Genomic DNA, 16,561 nt, shown 5'->3' with positions numbered 1-16,561 from the left:
CTTTTCCAGTTGTTAGAATTCATGTATACTAGGTAGAGGTAAGAGGACCTGCCATGGCCCACCATGGATAACATTGAGCTTGTCCTCCTAGGAACCCAGTCCTTGGCCACATCTAAACCATATCTTCACAAGCTGAGCTAACTGGAGAGCATTCTGGAGCTGCCACTAGCTCCTTTATTAGATATTCCAGAAGACTGTGAATGCACTCTGCTAGGTGTTTTTGTTGGTTCATATATGTTAAACATGACTAAATCCCAGCGGCACCCGGAATTTGTAGGAGAAAGGTACATTTCCCTTGAGCTCTGATATGCTCCCTATAGAGTGAAGGTCTTGGTGGAATAGAAATAAATTAGGCTTCTAATTAGTAAGCTGAGGTTCCCAGTACTTCAGCTTCTGTGAGGCTAAAGAATGCTGAAGTGAAGATCTGACATTTTTGGTTCTGTCTGGAATTTGGTGGTTGGTGTTCTGTTAACATTCCTCATACAGTCACAAGTCATGCCAGCTACCAATCTTCCCATGTCCTTCCCTTTCAACTCAGTGGTGTAACAGCACAGCCCTTGTACAGCTTTTTCCAAGAATTGGAACCGGCCGCACCTATCAAATGTGTGATGTGGGCAGCAAGCCTGAGACCAGAGCCGGAGGCCGGCTGCCTGGCCAGCTTTTTCTGGCCCCCTGGGAACTGGGATCCAAGAAGAAGCAGTGGGTGACCTCCCTGCCTGAATGTAGTCACCCGTTGCCACACGCTTCCCCGCGGGCTGCACGTTCTTTCACAGACCATTAGCTGCATGTGCTAGGATAATGTTGTCACTGTTCAGGCGATGTTTGCCGGCACCAACAGGAAATTAGTCCTTCCCTTGTTTACCTAAATGGCCATGCCAAGATCGAATGCTGTCCTTTGCCTAATGAAGGAGATGAAGGAGCAGAGAAGAGAGAAGGCAGAGGGGAAGAAGGAAGAAAGCACTTCTTTGTCTTCATAGAGGGTAGCTCAAGATCGTGTCTCTTTGTACTCCCTGAGGAGGGGGTGGCTCTCATGATGTGGAGAGGGGAGCGAGTGCTACTGTAAATCTGCCCCATCTGCTACCATTCATTTTGGTTTTGCAGCCCCAGTTATAAAAGTTTACATTCCTTGGACTTTTCTTCTTGCTGCCTCCCTTTCATCCCTTAACCTTTCCAACCCGTGTTTCAGCCCTGAGCCTGGGGAGGGAACGGGGAAAGCAGACTATAGGCATTATAATATCAAGAGAAATGTAGTGGGACTGTTGTGAGTAGTATGTGTACTGCACATATCCTAGTCACCAGCTCAGGAGGAGTGGAAAAGGTTAGACTTTGTGTGCTGGGAACAAAGAATCACAGCTAGTCTTGCCTTTGTATCTGTCCATAGTGAGCAACCTTTATTGGCATTAGGGTGTCAGACCTGTAAGAATCATCTCTTATATGTGTCTAATTTAGTCCATGCAAAGTTCACTCCAGAAACTTGGTTGAGACTTGAAATTTAGGCCAGTCCTGAGATGCACGGTAATCTTGAGGGAGACTGGATTGCCTGCCAGGTGAATGGCATATATTTTTTCCCTTGGCAGAAGCCCTGGCAGGGGCTGGGGTCCATACTACTGCAGTAGTCTCTGCTTGGCCTTCTCTTGCTGCTCTGTAGGAAAGCCCTATCTGGCCACCTCTGCAAATCCTGCCCCTTCTCAAGCACCCAGTAACTGGTGGTGGTGGCCCATTGGGAGAAAAGGGGATGCCTGAGGCCTACACTTCCAGGATATTAGAAACATCCATATGTGCAGTAGGATAAAGGTAAAGGCACTAGAGCAGACTCCTAGAATGAGTGAGTTCTAAATGAACACAGACCAAATGAGGGACTGGATTCATCAATATCTCTGCCAGTTGTGACTTTGAGCTTCTAGCAGAGTTAATCCCACCTCCTGTATATTTTTGTCCTTTTGTCCTCTACTCCTCCAAGACATTTGCAAAGCACCATTTAAATGGGGGGCTAGGCAACAGTCCCATCTCTTAGGAACTGATCGTTCCTGAACCAGGAACGTCGGGGCAAAATCCAGGAAGGATTGGGTCTCCTTGTGGAAGAGGAACTCAGCTGAACAAAGCCTGGAGGCCACAGACCATAGACCACAGACCAAAGGCCCTTAAAAGATAGGCCCAGAGTCCTGAGGGAGCAGTACCATTTTGGTTTGGTGATCCTGCCATTAATAGGCTTCCTGAGCAGTTCTTGTTGCCCCTTAGCACTGGCCCCTCTCCCTCTGAGTTAGGGCTCTCTGAAGGGCATGGCTCCAATAAGCTGAGGTATCTGGTGTGTGGGCAGCAGCTGGAAGTTTGCAGTCGTGGCTTCAGATGAGATTGTTCCTGAGACGCTGCTCCTGCTCCAGGGAGAGCTCTTCATTAGCTCGGTAGGAATCCCCTGTGGACCAAAGGAGAATGGATAAGTAGCCAACCCTGCCATGCTCTCATCCCCTCCCTGACAACTGCACGCACACACACGGATACATTCTGCACCACTCACCCTTCAAATTAGGTCTGTCATGGGCACAAATACCAATCCATTCTGTAGAAGTGACCCTGATGTGTAGTTGTAGTCTCAAGGACATCAGGAAGAAGAGGCATTGAGTGGAAAGGGTCCTGCTGGTTATTCTTTGCCCCCCACCCCATCCGATTTCATTCTCTACCCTTCTTTATTTTTTCTGTGCCCTAGAGAACTGACCCCTAGAAACGGCCTCACCCTGACTTCCTCATCCTCTGGTTTCTGATTGATTTAGGTCAGTGGGAAGCAATGGAAGGAGGGAGAGGTTGGGGTATTTCTCCCCTGGTCCTGTGGTGATAGTCTCTCCTATGCCTTGCTCCGGGCAGGTTCTCTTTCCAAAGTAGAGCTTCTGCTTGTTTCCAGGACACCCTGTGCCCCTTCATGCCGAAAGGCATTTACAGTTTCCCACTCCTGCTTATCCCCAGATGCCTCAACAACCCCTCATTTCCTTAGTCCTATTCACACCTCTATAAATAGTCCTTTGATTAAATAACTATTCTCACCTGGTACACCCTCTATTTTCTACAAGGGCCCCTACAGTGGTCTGAGGTGCACTGTTTTTCTTTCCTCCCTTACTGCCCTGGATCAGTGGTCTGAGGTGCACTGTTTTTCTTTCTTCCCTTACTGCCCTGGATCCCTTGCAGCCTGCCACTGGCATTATGGCGGCTCTCTCTATTGTGCAGCATTAGGTTCCAATTCCTGATATCCCTGATGTTTCTGTCTCATTTAATGGCAACAAAATCTACTCAAACAATTTCAAATCCTTGGACTAATTCCTTTTTGTTGTCTTTCACCAGTTGCTAGAGTTACCTTTTGAAAACATCAATCTGATCTTTGTGCCCCCTCTTGACTGAAATTGGTCAGTGGTTTCCAGAAAGCCCACAGGATAGTCATTCCTTTAGCAAGAACCATCATAACCCTCCCTGCAAAACACTTTACTGGGTTTGAAGTATATAGCCCCCCATTTAAAAAAAGACTTCTTTGAGGTTGAGATTTTCCTCAATCTTTTAGCTAGAAAGTGGTGGACTTGGATTTGGAACCCAGTGAAGCCTGAGGCCAAATCCTATGCTCTTTCTCCTTCCTTTCTTTCCTGACTTCTGCCTCTTCTTTGAAACCCCACTCAAATGTTTCCTCCGGGAAACCTTGCTATCCCTAGGTTGTTGCTTTCTATGCTTGCTCAGCATTAGTTCATATTGGTCTGGAGTACTCAGTAGTATTGGGGTTATCTATTTGCTTATCCAATTTGAGTTCCGCACTTTACTCCTATTTATTTTCCTAGTGCCTGGTACAGTATTCAGCACAAAAGTAGGTTTTAAATGTTTGTTCACTGAATAAAGCAGTCCTGCTGCACTCTACCCCATATGTGCAAAGTGTGGGTGTGAAGGCACCACCCCATAGCAAGTACAAGCATTCCATAACTTGAAGATAGAGGGATTTGCTACCTTTCTTTACAGACAAGTAGAGCAACGACCTCCATACTCTGCCCCCCACTGAATCATTGCTTCTTCCATGTTCCAATACAACCAATCCTGCAAATGTCCTGAGCCCTGTTCTCTGCTGCTGCCACCTTGTACGCAGACATCGCAACTGGAGATAGCAACACACAGCTGGCAGACTTCTACTTTTGCCTGTAGGCAGTCAACTTTGGACTGGCATGACTAGAAAGACCATATGAAAGGGTGGGGGGCAAACAACAGGACTGAGAAAGAGAAATCTGAACTTGGCTTGAAGTGAGTAGAAAAGACTAAGATAGATGAGAGACTGAGTTTACAATCCAAACAGCCTTAAGGACAAAGAGATGTAGAAGTAAGTGGTTACTGGGTGAGACTGCTCGTGTGACCAGTTGGGTTAGAAATTTGCCGATGAAGATGTACAGAGGGAATGCATCTGTCCTATCCCTGGCCTTCCACGTCCACATTCCAGCCATACTAGGGGGTACACGTAGTGTTTTCTGACTTGCCAAGCCCATACAGAGCTGGCCGCACAAGGGCTTGCAGTTACCTGTGTGGCAGTTGTGCAGCCAGACCCGGTGCCCGTCATACTTGCAGCGGCACCGCATCATGTTGTTAGAGAAATCGGACTCCGCCACCTCGTATTTGGGGTTCACAACCACCTGGAGTGAGACAAGGGGACAAGTGAAAGCAGGTGGTGTGGCTTTTCCATTGATAATGGCTGTAATCATCCTCTACGTTTCATGTAGTCTCACAAAGAATGTTTATATTCTTCACTTCGTTAAACCTTTTAATCACCCAGAGGGTAGGCATTAATTAACACTGTCCATTGAATCAAGAGTCAGACCTAGATCCTCTGGGTCTTCATTCAGTGTTCAAGTGCCACACCTGTTGGAGACCTTATTTGTGAAACTTCATTTGACCTCAGGGAGACCTGGAATATCTGCAGGAAATGGAGTTCCTGTGGGGGATCCCCAAGCCCCCTTACCTGGAAAATATAATTCCCAGGGCCCACATCTGTGATATCCACCCACTGGCAATCAATGTCATGCCGATAGGTATCCCAGCAGCCGACAGTCACTCCTTGTTCCCCAAAGTTGGCACATGCATAGCGCTTCTGCAGTCCTGTAAGGAAGGGCACTGACGGTTACCAAAGGAGTGAATGGATGCTCAGGACCAAGCACTTCATGAAGCCCTTCACATTGAATCTTTACATAGGTCATACCCTTGAGTGCAATCAGGTGAGGGACCTGCGGGTCCTTTAGATAGCTTGCCTGAGAATCAGCTGGAATTCCTGCTAACCATGAATCCAGCTCTGTAGCAAGCCCCAACTGTGACAGAGACGACTTCTTGGACACTCCAGTGGCAATTTCTATTGGCTTGTACTGGCCTAGGAAGTATGGGTGGAAGGTTCCAGTCCTACATGCTAATAATTTATCCATCTTTCCAACCCTTTGAGGAGCGAGCGTTTGCCATGCCATTCTTAAGGACTTTTTTTTTTTTTTTTCTATTTTTAAAAATATTTTATTTAAATTCAATTTGCCAACATATAGTATAATACCCAATGCTCATCCCATCAAGTGACAGGCTGTGTTTTCTAAGCAGAAAAACAAAAAAACAAAAAAACAAAAAAACACTACCTGCATCCAAAGGCAAGAAGAGAATTAGAAATCCACCAGATCTGTTGTGACTTCCTTTCCCCACTCTATTCCAACCTCCTTTTGGGCTGTGGTCCTGCAGGATCCGTAATGCCCACTGCCATTGCTTACCTCCCCGCCCCCCCAAGCCTGACATCAGAAGCCTGGGGGTGAGGTGGGGTGAGGTGGGATGAGGCACAGCACTGGCCATAGCAGTTCCCATGGAGCAAGGAAAATGAGCTATCACATTCCACAGCTGTTCCTGCTCAGTGTCTGTGAGAGCAAGACACTGTTCCTGGTCCTAATGCTAGGTTAACCTTCAGCCAGGTTAAATTAAAAATGAGAAGTCAGAAAAAACTGTTTGCCATTAGTGATGTTCCTCAGTTCATCAGCTTTATGATCCTACCGATAGACAAAATAACAATGAAAAGCACCTTATGGGTATGCTAGTAGGAATCAGACGATCTGTGCCCTCAGAGAACTTAGCCAAAATGAAATAGGCCTGCAGCTATTATCCCAAATAGAAAGTACTAAGCATTTAGCAGTGGTACAAAGTATGCTAAGGTAGGCAGAGGCAGGGAGGCCCTCCACCTAAGATGTCAGAAGGTAAGAAACACCCCTCTGAATTGCCTCAAGCATGGACTTGCCAGGACAGAATTTGCAGGTGCCTGAGGCGGTTCTACCTGAGGGCCGAAGGGAAGCTCACCCTGCAGGGGCTGAGGAGGCTTTGCTGGCCCGTAACCACATACCTGCGGGGCAGTTTGTGTCCTCCAGGCAGAAGCTGGCCTTGTGCCCCTCTGCCACCTTGGAGCCATTGAGAGTGAGTAGGTCATAGTGGGTGAAGACCTCGATGCTGTGGTAGTGCCTGCAGGAGGGGAAGAGCTGTCAGCCTGGCAGCAACAGCAGAGGGTCCACTATGGAGGTGTCAGCAGGGCAGATGGAGGCCGTCACGCTAGGTCCCATCATTACCCAGGCAGGGCAGTGCCTTCTCCCTCTCCAACCCAGGATTCATGTGACCCACAGTCTACTTTCCTGGCAGCCCCGCCAGGCGGCAAGGTGCAGCCGCCCCCACCACCTAGGGCAATAACCCAGGTGAGGAGGGAAAAGCACTGCCCTGGCAGCCTGCAGGGGGCGGGTGCCTGGCCACCAGGCCTGATTGGAGGCAGAAGGAAGGGACACCTCTGGGAACCAGCCTCTGGGCTGAGCTGCTGAGGAGGGGTGCTTACTCTGCAGCCTGTGAGCCTGCGATCAAATTGCTACCATTGTCTCCCATCCAGGTCTAATGACAACCCTGTTCCTGCTCCAGGGGAAGGTGCTCATTATCTCAGTGAGGCCAAGTCTCAAAGTCACTGCCCCTTCCACTCAGTCTTCCCCACCCATGCTGTGTCCTGAAGGAAAAAAAACCACCATTTTCCCATTCTGCCTTTGTCACAGGCGTTGTCTCTCCTGTCTGGGCTGGAGACTCCTGATAGGAAAGAATGCCCAGTTTCCTTTTAGTACCAGCGTTCATGCTTTTCTTTGGGGGCCTTGCTCTGCTGCGGCAGGAACCAGCAAGCTTTTTTTACAGAGCCAGCATCCTGGGTGGAATGTCTATTCTGGGTTTCCAGGTTTCTAGGAGTCGCCACTTTATGTGGCTTTTAAAGACAAGGCCTAAGGTCCAACATAGAGAAAGTAATTGTCCAGTATCATTCTAACAAACCAGCTCCGCCCGCAATGACTGCCCCGTGCCGTTGCTGGGGAAACGCACCCTGTGAGCACCATCGACCACGGTGCACCTGGAACAGGCAAGGGAGTGACAGGGCAAACCGGTGCTCCTGGGATTCCCTTCCTGGCTCCCAGAGGCAAAGCCAGTAAGGCATGTAGGAGGGAAGGTTCTCACTCGGAGTGTGCACCCCTCCCAGGAAAGCGCCCAGGGTCAGGGAAGGACCAGATTGGTTTGATTCTGGGACTCTGCTTTTTGTCCCCGTAGAGCCAGGGCATGAGCAGGCACTAACCTGTGGCACTGGTGCCAAATCCAGCTGTGGCGACCTGTCTTGGGACGAAAGTCGGCCCGGCCCAGATTGTAGATCTGAGAGGAGAAGCGCAAGAGGCGCCGGTGCCCATAGGGCCAGTCCATGTGGTCAGCAGACTGGGAGAGGCAGTTCTCTTCATGGGCACAGTACAGCTGGCTGAGTGGGCGGTCCTCCAGGTAGGCCGTCTCCTGCACCAGCTGGGCATTCATCACCAGGTCTGGGGCGCCTGGGGCCACAGAAGACACAGGGCCCGTTTGCTCTCGGGCAAGGGGGGCAGGCTTGCCCGCAAACCAAACTCTTCTGGGGGACCTGCCAGAAGAGCAGGCTCTACCCAGAAGAGGAGGGTGGTGTAGGAGTCAGGAGCGGTGAGTTCTAGTCACCGCTAGAACCGCTAGATAGGAATGAGCTATCGCCCTAACCTGGGGAGCAGCGACAGTGTCCCTGTTAGGCATGACGGCTTTGGAGTCAGGCTGCCTGGGTTCAAGTCTTGCTTAGTTTCTGGCCACACCTTTAACTAGCTCTGTGACTTGCTTCACCTTCTGCTTCTCATTTTCCTCATCACTAAGCTGGGGATCGTAATAATGCCAATAATGCCAATACCCGTATCGCGCTCAGGTCACTGTATGGCGAGCCTGTGGTTGATGTAAGCTAGTATTTCATTTGTAAAATGCTCCTCAGCTTACACGTGCCTCTGTGTACCCTGGCTCATGCAGCCTCCTAAGCCCGCTCAGTTTCCTCAGCTCATCACACTCCCTGGGGCTCAGTTCCTTTAAGGTAGGGAGTGGAGGGGAGAGGACTGGCCAGGAGAGTCAGAAGAGATCATCTTTGAGCCTGCTCCTGAGCTCCACCATTCTGGTCCATTCTGCTGCAGTTCTCAGCCTGGGCCTCCCCCAGGGTTCCTGTTCTAACCCGACTGCTATGCTGGGTAAGCATGAGGCTGTCCTGTGAGCTCTCCTCTGAGGACGTTTCCGGTGCTTCCCTGTGCATAGAAGCCCCATGCTGGAAATGCCGCTCAGTAGATCTCCTGTTCCCTTCCTGTCACAGGGCCTCTCACCCATCTCGGAAGCCACAGGTCTCCCCGGCCACGTGCCAGTACAGAGATGTGGAGATCTTCAGCTGTTATCATGTGACATCCAGAGAGAAAAGTTGCCCATTCTCAAGGCCTGCTCTTGCAAAAGCAGGGTTACGGTTTAGATTTTTGGTAGCGGCATCACCTGGGTAAGAGCCTATGAGCTAAGGATGGTGAGATGGGACTACTGGTTTATTTCAGTGGGTGCGCATCGAGGGTGGCAGTGGGGCTTGGAATGCCTGGACCATCACCAATTGCTCCTGAGATCCCTGTGGTTATTCCTAGGCTATACCCACTGGCAAACCCTAGAGTTTCTGAGGGAAAGAAGATTTTCCAGAGAGACCGAGAAGGAGAGAGGGTAAAGGAAAAAAAGGAATGAGAAAAATCACAGAAGAGAAATAGGGATGGTCACTCAGGTGGCAGGTCACCTGTCTGTGCTCAGCCATTGCAAAAGTCAAAAGCATTAGGGGAGAGCTGCCATTCCAGGCAGTAGGACAGGACAGGGGTACAAGGTTCTCAGGAGGGGGAGAAACTGGGGAGCAGGCCCCCAACACGCTGTGAGCCTTGGTGCTGGGAAGGCCCACTGTGGTGCCACATCAGCCTGCTGGTGCGGGTGTGCTGCGAGGACCTAATGTTCTTTTAAGGTTCTCCTAATGACAGAGAGGCAGCCCTAAAGCTCACTGACAAAGATTAAGGATGTCTTGGCATGGAAGCTTGGCTGGGAAGAAGGTCAAGCGGCCACTTGGTTTGGTGCCAGCCTGCAGCCTTTGGACTGGATATAGTTATCTTGGCGTAGACCTGGTTGGCAGATGTCAAACAGATGCTGCTGCCCCAAGAATCTGGGTGTGTAGAGCAGACCGATGCCTCAAAACAATCCTGTCCTATAGCTTGCTGGGCAAATCCCACCGCTCAGGAAGAGGACACAGGGCAGAACCTTGGGCCCCTCATGCTCCTCATGGTTACATACATGTACAATTGCTTTCAAACTCCTTACTACTGACATCACAAAGAAATACATTTTATGCTGCAGCCTCGTGCACAGGTACATAATTTCCAGAAGAAAGGACTGCCCTTACTAAGTATAACACGTTTTCTTGTTTTCCATACTGTTTTTTTTTTCAACTACCTGTCACGACATGAAAATTAAAAACACTGTGGTGTATCCTCGAGTTTTCTCATATTCTCCTCTTTAGTCCCTGCAATAACTCTATGAGATGGGCAGGACAGGGTTGGATCCCCAGGTGAAGGGTGACTTGGTCACCCACAGCCGGTAAATGGCAGAGCCATTGCTCTGAGTCCAGCCTCCCTTCCACACCCCACCCTTCCAGGCTTGGAGCTGGGGCCAGCTCTCAGGCCCTCCCTGAAAATGGGACGTATGGGCTTGCCAAACTGGGGGGGCCCAGGCCGATCTGTCCCACCTGCGCTGTGGGTGTTACTCACTGTCTGTGCAGGAAACTCCAGCTGAGAAGCGCCCCGCGCCATGGGAGCAGTGCACCGGCCCGTGCCTCTGACACTGCTGCAGGGCTAGCTCTGTGCCTGAGCAGCGCACGCCACTCATCACCACTTCTCCGGCCCCCGGCGTCCCCTGCCAGTACCAGGTGTCCTGAGAAAACAACCAGCAGCACCCAGTCAAGGCTGAGGGATGCTTTGGAGTCATCTCTTCTGATGTTTGAACCCCATCCGGCCACCCCCACCAGGCTATGTCCAGCCTCACTTGAAAATCTCAGCGACAGGAGAGTCCCTGCTACTTTGCATCCCTCCAAAATCAGATGTTTCTTCCCCCACTGGCCTTGCCCCCACCCTCAGCTGCTGAAGAGGAGGTCCTGCACTCTTGCTGCAGCCTCGGGTGGCCTGCCCTGTCTTTCCAGCTGTGTTTAGTATAGTCCTGGGTGGTCGGCTGTGCTCAGGATTGGGCCCAGTTTTCTAAGTGAAGTGGGGCTGGCATTGCCCTGCTGGCCAATGCGGGTCCAGCAGAGGATGTTTTGTCATTCCAGTCACACCATGGCCTCGTGATTCTTGTTCCTGGATCCTCCTTGAATTGATCCTCATTCCCCCTGGACAGCCACTAGTCTGGGCCATGCCAGCATCCTTTCTCAGCTGGGCTCCTGCGATATTATGTTTCCCATATTCACGTTCATCTCTACCCCAATAGCGAGCCAACCCGCACTGAAGAAATTTTGGAAAAATCTGCATTGCAGGCTTTGAACGGGGTGCCTACCTCTTCCTCCCTCCCTCACACATCAGACCACTCACCCTTGGCAGCCCCACTCAGGCTCCGGTCCCTGATTTACCCAACAGAGTCAAGCTTCCGTGGGCCACGGGGCCTCTGCATGGGCTGCTTCTCCCCACCCCACCTCACCTGGTGAGCTTCTTTCTAGTTATCCTTCCCACAGAAAAAAGCATGTGCCTGTCGTGCGAATGTTTTATTAGCGACTTCCTTCCTCACATCACTGTTCCACGAGGCAGGAGCTATGTCTCGTTCACCACCCTGTCCCCAGCTTCCAGCATTACGTCGGCTCACAGTTTCACTCAATAACTCATCACTAAGCAAATGAACAAACGGATGAACGAATGAAGGGTTGGTACTTTTGGCACAGAAAGTCTGGAAGCAAGGCAGGACTCACCTTGATTGCATGGTTGGCAAAGCCCAGGCCGAGCTGTCGGCAGGCCACCCTGGCTTCGGTGAGCCCCCAGTGGTCACTACAAACGGCCCCCCAGCGTCGGACTCCATTCACCTCCACCTGCACTTCCACCACACCTTCCTCAGGGCTGCGCCCACCGGCCAAGCGCACCTGCAGTGGTCAGAGGTGTGTGAGGAGCACGGTGCCCCCCGAGGGGAGGGCTCAGGACCGCTGGCCGGGAGACGTGCCCGGGTCAGCACGCTGTGCAGCCCTGGGCGCAACTCTCCCCGTCCCGGGACTGGCCTTCCTCTGTTACTCGACGACATTTTGCTAGCTAGTCTCTGCTGCCCCTGCCCACTAGAGAAATCCTACTCGGGGTGCCTGCACCTGGGTCTCCTGCTCCGGTACTTGTACTCCTCTAGCCTGAAATTCTACCATTAACGATGACTTGCCAATTGCAAAGGGCTTTCGTATCTATGGTCGCATTCAAAATAACCCTATGAGACAATTCACCCCAGTTGAAGGAAGAGAGAACCAAGCTTGGAGACATGGGTGACTTGCCCACTGTCCACATTATGTGTGACATGTGAACTCTGACCATCCCATGCAGCCTTGCCACTGACACTCCCCAACACTGATGGCCCTGTGGTCCTAGCCACCTTGTGTCTCAGCCCCACAGGGCCCAGAGAGGGTATAGTGGGAGAGTGCATCCACCCAAGAGTCCCCATCACCATGGGACATTTCTGAAAGCCAGAATCCGGCTGTGAGATGTGGGTCAGGCCAGGGGAGGCCTAGAAGAGAGGACATTCCAGACTGTCTCTGAGAACCTCTTCTCCACTGGCTTGATGTGGGGTCCTGGGGCTCTCTCAGGGCTTCCCAACCCCCCCGTCCCCAGCCTGAGGCCATTCCCGAATCTGAGCTCACCTGATTCTGGAAGCCCATGTTAGGGACGTTGCACCTTACGGCAGCATCATTCTCATGTTGACAACCATTCTGGGACCCTTCCAGGGAGGGGCAGTCGCTGAGGGTCCGCTCATATCCCCTGCAGCGCACCTCACTCAGGTGGATGGGCCCCAGGCCTAGCAGAGAGAGGGAGAGGTGCCCTGTAAGGCTCCACCTCTGTAACCTCACACCTCCACAGGTGGGGAGAATTTCCTGGGCCTTGGCATCAGAGCCACCTAGGGATGGAGAGTGGCACATCGGGTCCCCACCCCCACCCCCCTGGGCCTCTTCACTTACCTTGGCCCAGCTGGGCCCCAAAGAGGGCCTCCCGAGCAGAGCCAAAACCCAGCTGACGACACACGATGGTGGCGGAGATGAGGTTCCATCCATGATCACAGACTGTACCCCACTGGCGGTTCATGAGCACCTCCACCCGGCCCTCACCCACCTGGGCCCCAGAACGGAGGCGTACCTTCAGCTCCTGCTGGTAGAAAAGTGGCTTCAGGGTGGGCTGAGGAGGAGGCAGCAGGCGCGGCCCAGCCGCTGGGGGAGCGTGGGCCGGGCCCCCTCTGGCTGGGCCAGCCAGAGCCGGTCGCACCTCTCGGGGCTCATAGCTATCACCTCGAATACTCCACTAGGCCGGTTTTCTAAGTACCACCACACCAGCCAGAGTGGTAACAAGGGAGCCTGAGGAGCTGGGTTCTTGGGCTTCACCACCCTGGCCCTGGTCCCTAGGGGGTCCCTTCCTCTCCTCCAGCCCTGGCTTCTTCCTGGCGCTCTGGGGCTGAACTAGATCAGTGCTTCCCCGAGGGATCCGGGAGACGATTTTAGAGCGGGGCAGCGCCCGGTGTGAATCGGGCTGTCTCGCAGTGGGGAGGTGACTTCCGCGTTAACTCTTGTCCAGCCCTTCCTAGTTCCCGGGGGGCGCCACCCCGCCGTGGGGCTGCCGCGTCCCAAGCAGCTCGCCTGCACTAGCTTGATGCTTTTTATAACAAAGCGCCAGTCTCAGGTTCAGTACCTTTGGCCTCAACCGGGTGTTAGCTACGATGTAATTACTGTTTTTATGGCTCCCTTCTATTCGTGGCCGGTGATGTCAGCTTTCCATTTATGGTCGGGTTATAAACGGTTCCTTTTAAATAAATTCCAAGTTTCTACCACGCTATGCTTTGTTCTCCTCCTCCCAGTCTACACCAATGCCTCCTCGATGGGGGTGACTCGTCCCCCCACTCCTGCCCATCCTGGAACGCCCCTCCCTGCCAGTCCCTCCCACCTGCTCCCGCTGACACTGGCCGGACCCACCTCTGCCCGGGACTCCTTGCGCCCCGGCTTTGCCTTCCCGGGGCGGAAGCGGGGCCCGGGCACACAGCTGGCCACGGCGTGCATGCCGCCTGGGCAGGCCGGCCGCTGCTTGCCCCGTGCCGGTGCCACCTGCACCTGGCAGTTGGCCAGGTGGGGCTCTGTGCCCAGGCAGTTGACTCGGTGGATCCAGAAGGAATTCTTCTGTGTCAGGCTCTTCAGCCTGGAAGACAAGGGACACTAAAGGTGGGGAGGGGTTGAGGGAGCTCGGTGGTCAGGGAGGCAAGGGACATGCCCTCCCCTTTGTGCCACCCCCCTCTGCACCCTCCTCTCTGGATGCTGTTCCTCACCTAGACTTGGGGTCCTTCATCTTCAAATTCCAGACCTTCCTAGGTGGGAGAAAATGGTAGGGATAGAGTGGGTGCTGAATCCTCCCTGTCCCCCGACTCCTCATAGCTGTCCCTGAGTTTGCAGTCCGGCTGTAAACTCAGTCACATCATTCTCATGCCGAGCCTCACAGCAGCCCTGGCAGGGTGGTCTCCTTGCAGACACCCATGGTCTCCATTTCACAGGGAGAACTGGGGGCTCTTCTGTGCTGGACTGTCTACCCCAGCTCACCCTCTCCCCATGCAGACGAAGGGGAGACTTTAGGAAGTGCCCTGAGAAAAGGGACCCAGGGGAAAGTCCTCTGGGCACAGGTGAGAGCTGAAGGCCTTGCTGCTGGGGGCTGCCCACCCAGAGGCTATAATCAGGTCTGCCCTCCTCAGGGGCAGTGGGCGAGTCAGCCAGGCCCACAGGTGCAATTACCAGGAAGTGGGGAGTCAGGGGCCCACGTCCCAGTCATCCCCAGGGATGGAGCCACGTGGCTGGTCTTCAGGAACAGGCCCCTCCACATCAGAGCCACTAAACTGACTGGGGTGGGCAAGGGGAGACCACTCACACGTAGCATGGGGCCCTTCTCCCTTGATGAGAAACACACACACAGTTTTCACTGGCACAGAGCTTGTACTGTTTAGAGGCTGATGCAATCTTGTGACAGTTGTCACATTTTTGATGGAGTATTTTTATGTCTCTCCCAAGTGCTGCCCCACCCCACGCCTTGCTCACACGCAAGGCAGTCGAAGCCTGGCTTGGATCAGAGTGGAGGAAATTCCCTGAGCACTGGCTGATGGAGGCCCGGGGGCCCCACTAGCCACCCACAGCCCATTATTGGCAGAGCTGAGACCAGAACTCAGGTCCTCTGTCCCTGGGGGGCACCACCAGAGGCGACTGCAGTCAAGTCCAGCTTTTTTTAATCCGGGACACGGTTTGTGTTCAGTTGTTCTCAGCTCTTTTCACGTGACTAGCAAGTACCTGTTTCTAGGTATTTCACAGGGTCTCCGAGTTCGTCCTCATTCTCCTCCTCATTATTCTGAGAGACCCACAACTCAGGCAGTCCCTTGGGCCTGTTTCCCCCCCAGTCCCAAACCCACCAAAAGTCCTGCCACAGACACCCCTGCCCGTCTCACCACCCTGCCTGAACTCTGGAAGGACCCCTCCGTCACACGCATGCACCCTCACCCATGTATCTCTCGAACACACATGTATGCTCACGCATGCAGGCACACACTTGGCCACTGCCCCACAACCCCACGCCCCCGCCAAGGCCCTCCACCCAAGCATCCCCTCTACCTGTAGTACAGGCTGTTGACAGGTGCCTCACTGGGGAAGCCCAGCATCCCACACACCACCTTGCTGTTGTTTCTGGTCCAGTCCTGGTCACACACCTGCCGCCAGTGGCCCTCGTACTTCACCTCCACTGCTCCCTCCGTCACCAGGCTGTGCCGCTTGGCGCTGGCGAGTATGGGCTTGAGCCGCACCTCCTCCAGCCGCCGGCCCTGCAGGGTGCATGGTCACCGTGACCCCCGAGATTCCTGTGCCCACTAGGCCTGCTGCACGCCTTCACATGGGAGAGCTGGGGCTCAGGAAACTTAGATTACTCAGCAAATCCTGCAGGCCCCTGCAGGCCCTCACTGGATGGGCAGGAAGCAGAGGCCCAGAGACGAGGGCATTTACCAAAGCCACACAGCAAGCAGGAGGCAGAGCCCTGGTGTGTCTGTGTTCCTCTCCTCAACTCCAGAGAGAAGCAGGCAGATCTGTGCCCTCCCTGGGATCAGGCTCAGGCCCTTTGGAGTTTGAGAGCCTTCCACTGGGCACAGAGGGACCTTCTTTATGCCACCCTGGGGAAAGCTGAGGCTGGGCACAGACCAACTGTTTGAGATGACCAGCAGGATCCTTGGCCCATGGGACCCTAGCTCTGCAGTGACTTGGATGATGAAGACCACCCCACCCTGGTCTGCTGCATTCGTGGGCCAGGGCTAGCTGTCCTCGGGCTGGGGCTGTCTAGAGGTGGAGAGTGAGAGCCAGAACTGGCCCTGCCTGCTCCTGTTGTTTGGCTTGGGCTGTTTTTAGCTCGAGGTTGGTTGTGCCGGGAAGAGGCAGCAATTGTGGCCGGGCCTTGTGGGTGAGGCAGCCCCTCACCCCACACTGCCTCCCTTATGGGAAGTGATCCCCTGCTACAAGTGGGGCCTCTGTCCATGCACCTGCTCCAGGCCACTGACAGGAGGCAGGGCCCTGGGGGATGTTTCTTAGCCTACTCTGTGCCCTTTCTCTTCCGTCTTCTTCAGGTTCATCACCCAGGAGCCTCTTGGTCCATGACTCAACCCTTGGCTCAGGCCAAGGCCTGAACAGCCTCCTTACCTGGGGCCCAAGGGCATTGGAAACCCTCTCAGAAAGATAGCCACGCTGGCGCTGGGGGTGGCACACCACCCCGATGTCTTCTGAGTGGCTGCAGTCACTGACACCCCAGCCATTGGACATGCATTGGTCCAGAGAGCTCTCCGTGCCCACACAGCGCACGTTGTCCAGCCAGATGGGCCCTGTGGGCAGAGGAAGGGTGATGCTGAGGGAAAGAGAGGCAAATCATGGGCTGTGCCTCCTCTATAAGACTCCAAAGTTATC

General features: G+C 53.4%; 1 protein-coding gene across 2 annotated transcripts in view; it reads right to left on the bottom strand.

The window, feature by feature from the left end:
• Positions 1-942: 942 nt before the first annotated feature.
• LOXL4 (lysyl oxidase like 4) overlaps positions 943-16,561 on the bottom strand; it is a 20,874-nt gene continuing 5,255 nt past the window's right edge. The window contains exons 3-15 of one of the 2 annotated variants that reach the window (XM_041741482.1): positions 16,301-16,479; positions 15,233-15,438; positions 13,912-13,950; positions 13,565-13,784; positions 12,563-12,749; positions 12,248-12,402; positions 11,327-11,494; positions 10,143-10,305; positions 7,616-7,859; positions 6,371-6,486; positions 4,973-5,109; positions 4,535-4,646; positions 943-2,413 (exon numbers count right to left, since the gene is read on the bottom strand). In XM_041741482.1, coding sequence (XP_041597416.1) covers positions 2,343-2,413; positions 4,535-4,646; positions 4,973-5,109; positions 6,371-6,486; positions 7,616-7,859; positions 10,143-10,305; positions 11,327-11,494; positions 12,248-12,402; positions 12,563-12,749; positions 13,565-13,784; positions 13,912-13,950; positions 15,233-15,438; positions 16,301-16,479 — 1,997 coding nt within the window. In that variant the 3' untranslated portion in view covers positions 943-2,342. The remainder of the gene's footprint in view (positions 2,414-4,534; positions 4,647-4,972; positions 5,110-6,370; positions 6,487-7,615; positions 7,860-10,142; positions 10,306-11,326; positions 11,495-12,247; positions 12,403-12,562; positions 12,750-13,564; positions 13,785-13,911; positions 13,951-15,232; positions 15,439-16,300; positions 16,480-16,561) is intronic. The other variant, XM_041741491.1, reaches the window with a different exon arrangement.

This window comes from Vulpes lagopus, chromosome 2 (assembly GCF_018345385.1).
Source record: "Vulpes lagopus strain Blue_001 chromosome 2, ASM1834538v1, whole genome shotgun sequence".
Lineage (NCBI taxonomy): Eukaryota > Metazoa > Chordata > Mammalia > Carnivora > Canidae > Vulpes > Vulpes lagopus.
This window is presented reverse-complemented; position numbering and strand designations above follow the sequence as displayed.